General features: G+C 42.9%; 1 protein-coding gene across 2 annotated transcripts in view; it reads left to right on the forward strand.

Moving 5' to 3' along the window:
- The window catches only part of opn7a (opsin 7, group member a), a 32,104-nt gene extending 25,994 nt beyond the window's left edge, over positions 1-6,110 (forward strand). For both annotated transcript variants that reach the window (XM_017687726.2, XM_017687732.2), the window contains 2 exons: positions 3,000-3,331; positions 5,156-6,110. In XM_017687726.2, coding sequence (XP_017543215.1) covers positions 3,000-3,331; positions 5,156-5,806 — 983 coding nt within the window. In that variant the 3' untranslated portion in view covers positions 5,807-6,110. The remainder of the gene's footprint in view (positions 1-2,999; positions 3,332-5,155) is intronic.
- Positions 6,111-10,319: the final 4,209 nt, after the last annotated feature.

A 10,319-nucleotide genomic window follows, 5' to 3' on the forward strand; every position in this document is an offset into this window, starting at 1 on the left:
TGCCAATTAGCAAGACACACTCAATAAAGGAGTGGTTCTGCAGGTGGGGACCACAGACCACTTCTCAGTACCTAAGCTTTCTGTCTGATGTTTTGGTCACTTTTGAATGTTGGTGGTGCTTTCACACTCGTGGTAGCATGAGACGGACTCTACAACCCACACAAGAGCTCAGATAGTGCAGCTCATCCAGGATGGCACATCAATGCGAGCTGTGGCAAGAAGGTTTGCTGTGTCTGTCAGTGTAGTGTCCAGAGGCTGGAGGCGCTACCAGGAGACAGGCCAGTACACCAGGAGGCATGGAGGAGGCCGTAGGAGGGCAACAACCCAGCAGCAGGACCGCTACCTCCGCCTTTGTGCAAGGAGGAACAGGAGGAGCACTGCCAGAGCCCTGCAAAATGACCTCCAGCAGGCCACAAATGTGCATGTGTCTGCACAAACGGTTAGAAACCGACTCCAGGAGGATGGTATGAGGGCCCAACGTCCACAGACGGGGGTTGTGCTCACAGCCCAACACCGTGCAGGACGCTTGGCATTTGCCAGAGAACACCAGGATTGGCAAATTCGTCACTGGCACCCTGTGCTCTTCACAGATGAAAGCAGGTTCACACTGAGCACATGTGACAGACGTGACAGAGTCTGGAGACGCCGTGGAGAGCAATCTTCTGCCTGCAACATCCTTCAGCATGACCGGTATGGCAGTGGGTCAGTAATGGTGTGGGATGGCATTTCTTTGGAGGGCCGCACAGCCCTCCATGTACTCGCCAGAGGTAGCCTGACTGCCATGAGATCCTCCAATATGAGATCCTTAGACCCCTTGTGAGACCATATGCTGGTGCGGTTGGCCCTGGGTTCCTCTTAATGCAGGACAATGCTAGACCTCATGTGGCTGGAGTGTGTCAGCAGTTCCTGCGAGATAAAGGCATTGAAGCTATGGACTGGACCGCCCATTCCCCAGACCTGAATCTGATTGAGAACATCTGGGACATCATGTCTCGCTCCATCCACCAACGCCACGTTGCACCACAGACTGTCCAGGAGCTGGCGGATGCTTTAGTCCAGGTCTGTGAGGAGATCCCTCAGGAGACCATCCGCCACCTCATCAGGAGCGTGCCCAGGCATTGTAGGGAGGTCATACAGGCACGTGGAGGCCACACACAATACTGAGCCTCGTTTTGACTTGTTTAAGGACATTACATCAAAGTTGGATCACCCTGTAGTGTGTTTTTCCACTTTAATTGTGTGTGTGACTCCAAATCCAGGCCTCCATTGGTTAATAAATTAGATTTCCATTGATGATTTTTGTGTGATTTTGTTGTCAGCACATTCAACTTTGTTCAGAACAAAGTATTCAATGAGAATATTTCATTCATTCAGAATGAACTGACTTTATTTTACACTTCTAAATGCTGGTATGCTACACCTCAGAAATCTATAAAGAACAAATAAATTGCTTTCCTTGAGAAGACCAAACAAATATGCTCACAACATCAAAATGTTCATGTTTCTCATCATCTTGGTGGTCATTTTGTCTCCATGAAGAGCTAAATACATGGCTACTAACACACGCTTGCTTAAAGTAATTTGTAGTGTTGAATAACCACTTGCTGAGTACTGCTTGGTGGTAGTCCAATATGGGATGCACACTGCCTGCACACAAGCATAATGTGTTGTGGCAGGTGCAACTGTGGCTGCAGAAGCACATAGTTTCTACTGAGACGGGGTCTAGTCCTCGTGTCCTGAGGGAAACCTCAAGCTGGTCTTTAAGATATTTTTTCTGCCTGCCAACAGAGTGATGACCCCATCTCATTTGCCTATAGATGACTTTTTAGAAAATTCAATCATCTGGTGTCCTGATGGTGTGGCCAAGCCTTCTGAACTAATGGCATGTGATAGTACCCTCCATGTTTCTAAAGTTGGTCCACTTCAGGACTTCCAAGTGTGAGACACCATCATGCCAAGTAATTTTTAAAATGGCCTGGAGGCATTTAATGTTAAAGGACTTCCAGTAGGTTTTATACTTGGTAAGTTGTGTTAGTGACAATAAACTGGGCCTCAGACCATTTGTTTTTGAATATCAAACCCCATATCCAAGCTCCGTGTTCGATTACTCTTCACCAGACCTCACATTTGTCCCCTCTTGCTCTGAAGTCCCCCAGTTGAAAGATTTGATCAGTTTACTTTTTTATTTACATTTTTAATCTATACTCCCTATATATATATATATATATATATATATATATATATACACACACACACACACACACACACACACACACACACACACACACACACACACACACACACACACATATACACATACACACTATTCCCTATTTATAAGTAGTGGCCAGTTCCAACCAGCTAGCAAGGTCTCTCTTGGAGACAGTATGCTATCTAGCTGGGTGGGTGAAGGGGCTAGCACATGCTTCCTCTTAAAGCAGGGTCATTCAACCTTGTGACCATCACAAGGCACTCCATTGCCAGCAAACAAATTGACAAATTTGACCAATTGGATAAGCATCACCCCATATCACATGCTTCACAGAAAGGAGATGAGCTCCAGTGGTATAGGGTGGACCAGAGATGGCCAACATCTCCTTCTTGCAAGAGGCACAGGTCCAGTCCATTGAGTATCTCTTCAGATTTTTTCCTCAGGTTGCTCCCATGGCCTTTGTCTTCTCTGATGTTCCCTTAAAGTAACAGGTATTGATTGGCTCATGCCAGAGTGTATCTACCCTGTTGACCTATATGTCATTTCTGGGGACCACAAAGCTCTGAGATCCTTTGTTGATTCATTTGAGATCACAGAGCATCCAGAGGGCACCTAGTTACCATGTTACACATCAAGACGCTCTGTGAGGGTCAGACACAAACATAGGCACATACCTTTTTCTCATTGTCACTGACAGTATTATCATGTGTAATTTTCTATGCAATATGTTGTAAAATACATGATGAAACATCATAATAAATGTTTGTATATGGTATTTGTGTAACAGGTAACAGGTTCGGTCATGAGCATGGCCGTGTGCTTATAGTGTGCGCGTGGGCGTATGCGCTGCTGTTCGCCTGTTCACCTCTGGCCCACTGGGGACAGTACGGGCCAGAGCCCTATGGGACAGCCTGCTGTATCGACTGGATCTCATCCAACAGAGACCCCATTGACCGGTCCTACACAGCTGTACTCTTCTTCTGTTGCTACCTACTACCCTGTATTGTCATAATCCTCTCCTACACACATATCCTGCTCACAGTGCGGGAGTCCCGTCGAGCTGTGGAGCAGCACATTTCCCAGACGCGCATGGGCAACATTCAGACCATCATAGTGAAGGTAGGAGTCAGTCACACACACACACACTTACATGTACATATACTTATATATACATGTACTATATTTCCAAAAGTATTTGCTCGTCTGCCTACATACACATATGAAACTGAGTGAGATCTCATTCTTAATTCATAGGGTTTAATATGATGTCGACCCACCCTTTGCAGCTATAACAGCTTTAACTCTTCTGTGAAGGGTTTCCACAAGGTTTAGGAGTGTGTTTATTGGAATTTTTGACCATTCTTCCAGAAGTGCATTTGTGAGGTCAGACACTGATGTTGGACAAGAAGGCCTGGCTTGCAGTCTCTGTTGTAATTTATTCCAAAGGTATTCTATCAGGTTGAGGTCAGGACGCTGTGCAGGCCAGTCAAGTTCTTCCACACCAAACTTGCTTATCCATGTCTTTATGGATCTTGCTTTGTGCACTGATGTGCAGTCATGTTGGAACAGGAAGGGGCCATCCCCAAACTTCTCCCAAAGTTGGGAGCATGAAATTGTCCAAAATCTGCTGAAGCATTAAGAGTTCCTTTCACAGGAATTAAGGGCCTAGCCCAACTCCTGAGAAATAACCCCACTCCATAATCCACTTTAACCCCACTTTACACTTGGCACAATGCAGTCAGACAAGTACCGTTCTACTAAGTACCAGAGACATCCATTGGATTGCCATATAGAGAAGCATGATTGGTCACTCCAGAGAACACGTCTCCACTGCCCTAGAGTTTAGAGAAAGTTGGTGACATCTGTGCACTATGTGTCACAGCATCCGCTGACCCCACACGTGTGTATGTGTATATGTGTGTGTGTGTGTGTGTGTGTGTGTGTGTGTGTGTGTGTGTGTATATATATATATATATTCCATGTAGAAGATAAAGTTAGGACATACAGATACATGTTACATGAGGCAACATGAAGGAAGGATAAAATAAACATTGACATACAAACACGTACATGTTTCAGAATCAACATGACACAGGTGCTCAACATCCAGACCAGCATAGTCAAAGTAAGACACATACTGTTGTACAATAACAAAAATACATTATCTACATTTTAAATATATATCAATGACATTTAAGCAATCAGCAACTAGAGGTCATTCATCTATGATTTTAACATAGATAAAGGATGTTCTTAAGCATGATACAGAGGGGAGAACCCCCATCCCCATGGTAATTTTAATGTATGGCACCTTGTTATTTACATGTGGCCTCTAAATTATTTAGAATATAATGAATAATAATGACAATAAATTATTCATCCATCAAGAAATGTAGCTCATTTAGAATGTGCTGTTGTTGACAAGCAACTATTGAGTGCTAAAGGAGGATGAGAACTTCAATCACCCCTCCCTTGAATATTGCAGTCATTTTATGAATCTTGTCATCAGAAACCTTTATTTTTTCTTATCACTGCAATACTAATTTCCACTAGTTCCTCCATGCTGTTTCCTGTGTTACCATCAGCAAATCATAGATAAGTCCCAGAACTAGAGTTTTATAAATGCATTTTTTTTCTGTGGGAAGAAAGAGGCTTGCTGTCTCTTATTGGTTTTTCAGTTTAGTTCACCTCAGCAGTACCTTTAGCACGAATGTTACCTTATTGTCATTATTGTCAAAGTAATTAAGAATAAACATAAATAGAAAAGGTCACCAATTTAGTTTTTCCTTTTTTCTTCTCTCTATCTCTCTGTAAATTAGAGCAGTATAGTTTTTTGGCGAAGCTGTGATGATTATTGCTACAGTAGTTTGACTACTGTAATGGTACAGTAAATATCTGCTAAATGTCTCTGTCTCTTTTCTCTCTCTCTCTCTCTCTCTCTAGCTCAGCGTGGCAGTGTGTATAGGCTTCTTCACAGCATGGAGCCCATACGCTTTCGTCTCCATATGGGCTGCGTTTGGGAACATAGAGGTCATCCCACCACTGGCCTTTGCTGTTCCTGCTATGTTATCCAAATCTTCCACCATCTACAACCCCCTCATCTACCTTCTGCTCAAGCCCAACTTTCGCCACCTCCTCTGCAAGGAAATGCTCTCACTGCGGCAGGTATGCGTACGCAGCTGTGTGGCCGTGTGTGTGCCCGAGGACAGCTGCCACCCCACACTGGCCCTGGGGCTGCGCACACTGAGACCACAGGGCCACTTAGCACCCATGGGGCTGGGCCATTGCACCTGTGAGAGGTGCAATGACCCCTTTGAGCAGTTCAGGAACTACCCACGCCGCTGCCCTATCAACGTGAATACAGTGCAGTTCTCTGTACAGGACTGTGGAGTGCCTGAGGCACAACTAGAGCTGGATCCAGAAGCAGCAGAAGCAGAAATCAGGCTGGAGAGCTCCAAAAGGTGTTCAGCAGAGGCCAAGAAGGCAGTGCAAGTGCTTGTTAGAGGCAAGAAAATCTCAGAGATAGACAGCCTGGAGATCACCTTGGAAACAATGCCTGCTCCTGATAAAGTAGCGAAAGCTTATAAGTCCTGAAAATTGCTCTGATGAGGATATGAGCTTTTAACGTGTATGTGTGAGCGTTTATATGAAACCTGGAAACATTTTCTCTGAGGATTTTCTTGCCCAAACTGGACACTTACCTGGCTGCTTTTTGGGGAGACAGTATTGCATGTTTTTAGTTCAGATTTTGACTGCATTTTTACGCTAGGTACAATGTTTTTTTAGGACGTTAAAAATTCTTAAGAAAACTGTAAGTGTGTGCATGTGTGTGTATGTGTGTTTGAATTTGCATTCATCCCTGTTGGTTCATTAAACCGACAAAATGTTTTAAATGATTTTTTACAGTGAAATTATGTTCATGTACTTTCAAATGAACACTCATTTTCTTGACGTTAAAAATGACTTGCTTGAAGCTTGTCATTTACCAAAGAGATGCTGCTTGCTAGACGCTATGCTCTAGGTAAAGCAGGGTCCTTTTGTTTTCATTTGTTTTGTTTTGACTCCATTGCCACTTGCTAGGTTTCTCATGAAGTTATCTCATGATGCTACCAAGCTGAGAGGGCGAAGGCTAACACATATTTGCTCTAAGTTACATGAAGCCAGCATCTTTTCAAACTGCTGCTAATGCGTTGTCAATGGACAACAGGCTTGGAGGAGAATGCTAACTGCTAATAATTTTATGTCAGCTAACAGACACCTGTGTAGGCAAGCATCACACTGAGCAATGAGAGGAGAGGTAGGATCATCTTATCCATCTGTAACGCCGGGGAGCGAGAAGGCAGACGCATGTGCTGAGATAAGCGACTTTTATTATGGGTAAATCCAGGGTCATGGTCAAAACGGTCCAATTTCAAACAGCCAACACGGAGAGAATAGGGGCCAGACATGACAAACAGAAACACAGAACCTCAAACAAGAATCAAACGCTACAAACATCCAAACAACAATTCAAACACTTCAAACAAAGACCAGCAACCAGACGGGAAAACACAGGGCTTAAATACATAAGGCTAAATGAGGGACAGGTGGAAACCCAGGTGCAGACGATCAGGGGTGGAGTAACCAAACAAGGGGCTGGACTGAAAACCAAAACAAAAACACATGGGCTAAACCAAAACACAACACAAACACATGGACAAGACTGGGAGGGGCCGATCCAAAAGTATGTGGACACCCCTCCCAATTATTAAGTTCAGGTGTTTCAGCCACACTCATTACTAACGGGTGTATAATATAAAGCACATATGCAATCTCCATAGACAAACATTTACAGAAGAACTGGTCGTACTCAAGAGCTCAGTGCTAGCCAGTTCTCTGTTGCTTCATGCACTACAGACAGCCTCTGGAAGAAACATGAATTCCATGGTTGAGGAACTCAGTACAAGCCTAAGATCATTCACAATGCTAAGTTTCAGCTGCAGTTGTATAAAGCACATCATGTTCTCTGGAGTAATAAATCGCGCTTCACCATCTGGCAGTCTGAGTAATGAATCTGGGTTTGGAGGGTGCCAGGAGAACACTACCTACCAAAACACATAGTGCCAACAGTAAAGTTTGGTGGAGGGGCACTAATGGTCTGGGGCTGTTTTTTTAGGGTTTATGCTTAGCCCCTTAGTTCCAGTAAAGGGTTATATTAATGCTACAACACACAAATACATTGTAGACCATTGTAATTGCCTCCAACCTTGTGCCACCAGTTTAGGAAAGGCCCTTTTCTGTTCCAGCATGACCATGTCCCTGTGCACAAAGTGAGGTCCATAAAGGTGGTTTGATGAGTTTGGTGTAGAGGAACTCCTGAGGCCTGCACAAAGCCCTGACCCCGCTGAACACCTTTTATGATGAATTGGAATGTCTTTTGCAAGCCAGCGTCTATTTCAACATCAGTGCCTGACTCCATATTAATGTTCGTGAATTTGGAAAGGGATGTCCAGCAAGCTCATATAGGTGTGATGCTCAAGAGTCCATTTACTTTTGGCCATATAGTGATTGTATATCGTGAATGCCAAAAGAGTTTGTAAAGTTTCATGCACCACTGGGGTAGACAGATGTGCTCTCATAGTCCATTAATGTCCTTAACCAATCCAAACCACTTTAAACCCTTAAAAAAGCTGTATGATTAAAAAATAAAAAAGTAATGATCTGAATGAGTGATTTCATGCAAAGAAGTAGCTTTTAAAACAAGTCTGGGAGCTCTTTAGAATAACATTTGTGAGGTGATGCGATTTATTTAGTATTATATGTGATATGATTATATGAACAAAAAACATTTCAAAGTTCCACTGAAAGGTGCTGTCTATAGAAACCGTAAATAGTTTGTAGTTGGTATTATTTGTTCTTTTTTATGTTCTAACAGATCTAATGATCTGTTGTTTGATGCACATTAACTGTTCTTTTCTATGGACCTTTGATACAATACAAAGGCAAAACTAAAGAGGTGTGACTGAAAAAGAAATAAAGGACTTACTATGTCTGCGCTTGACCTGGCCATTCATTTATTTTAATGTCAGCTTTGTCTGTGTTTTAAAATAACACACATACACATTTCAGTAACATCACACTGCCAGAGTTTCCTACTATTAATACTGAATAAAAATAATAAATAGTAATTAATAATAAAAGAATAACAGCAAGTGCTATTTCAGCATACAACCCTTTAATTCATTTATACGTGTGCTCTTAGTTACACATCCTAAGTCCAAATGTGTCACATGCCATTTTTTCTCTATATAACACAGTTATAACACAGCGATTTTAGTGGATAGTAATGGGCTTCAATCAAGTTTATTGCCTCATCTACAGAGGTCAGGAGGAAAGGCCATTATTAACTGATACAAGATGGTGAGGAGCACAGTATTGACTGGGCTTGTGAAGATCCAGGTCTCAGCCTACTTGTGTTAGGATTTTGACTCCAGAATTTTTTATGAAAATACGAAAAAATATGATTGGCATGTCATACACACAAAATCACAAAAGAGTGAAAACACTATTTGTGACGAAAACTGAAAAAATGTGTGAGCAACAGATGTTTCCCCAACAATGACACTGAAGTTCTCTGCACATTTCCTCACTCTCTCTCAACATCGACCTCCACTACATTTTCTTTCAAATCTCCTGCTAACACAGAAACATTTTATCTGTAGTTTACAGATCATTTAAAAGCTAAACAGTCTTTTAGGGAAACTCTTTTTGCCGCAAAAGAAAAAAGAATTGCTGAACTACATAAAAAACTGTTTTCAGCATTACAGAATGCTTTGTTTTATGCCTTTGTTGGATCTCTAAATACACTATATTGTATTCACTCATATAAGGTATTCACTCATCTGCTTCACATGCTTGTGAAATGAGTGAGTGAGATCCCATTCTTAATCCATAGGGTTTAATATGATGTCGGCCCACCCTTTGCATCTACAACAGCTTCAACTCTTCTGGGAAGGCTTTCCACAAGGTTTAGGAGTGTGTTTGTGGGAATTTTTTACTGTTCTTCCAGGGTTGAGGTCAGGACTCTGTGCAGGCCAGTCAAGTTCTTCCACACCAAACTCCCTAATCCATGTCTTTATGGACCTTGTTTTATGCACTGGTGTGCAGTTATGTTGGAACTGGAAGGGGCCGTCCCCAAACTGTTCCCACAAAGTTGGTCTTGGTCTGCTGAAGCATTAAGGGTTCCTTTCACTGGAACTAAGGGGCCAAGCCCAACTCCTGAAAAACAACCCCACACCATAAACCCCCTTCCACCACACTTTACACTTGGCACAACACAGTCAGACACGTACCGTTCTCTAGGCCAAACGTAGACTCATCCATCGGATTGCCAGACAGAGAAGCATGATTGGTCACTCCAGAGAACACGTCTCCACTGCTCTAGAGTCCAGTGGCGGTGCTTTACACCACTGCATTCAACGCTTTGCATTGCGCTTGGTGATGTAAGGCTTGGATGCAGCTACTCGGCCATGGAAACCCATTCAATGAAGCTCTCTACGCTGTTCTTGAGCTAATCTGAAGGCCACATGAAGTTTGGAGGTTTGTAGATATTGTCTCTGCACTATGCGCCTCAGCATCCGCAGACCCCGCTCTGTCATTTTATGTGGCCGACCACTTCGTGGCTGAGTTGCTGTTGTTCACAATCGCTTCCACTTTGTTATAATACCACTGACAGTTGACTGTGGAATATTTAGTAGTGAGGAAATTTCATGACTGGACTTGTTGAACAGGTGGCATCCTGTCATGGCAGCATGCTGGAATTCACTGAGGTCATGAGAGCGACCCATTCTTTCACAAATGTTTGTAGAAGCAGTCTGCAGGCCTAGGTGCTTGGTTTTATACACATGTGACAATGGAAGTGGTTGGAACACCTGAATTCAGTGATTTGGATGGGTGAGTGAATACTTTTGGAAATATAGTGTATAAAATATCAAGTAAAACAAAGCATTCCGTCTTGTTCATTCTGTGTCCTGATGAACACTGTTGAAGTTCTGCAGTGCCCAACAATATTTTGTAGATTTTGTTTTCAGGTATATTGTGTGTTTTCGGTCTGGAGTTTTGTTTTTTG

This window comes from Pygocentrus nattereri, chromosome 4, assembly GCF_015220715.1.
Source record: "Pygocentrus nattereri isolate fPygNat1 chromosome 4, fPygNat1.pri, whole genome shotgun sequence".
Taxonomy (NCBI): domain Eukaryota; kingdom Metazoa; phylum Chordata; class Actinopteri; order Characiformes; family Serrasalmidae; genus Pygocentrus; species Pygocentrus nattereri.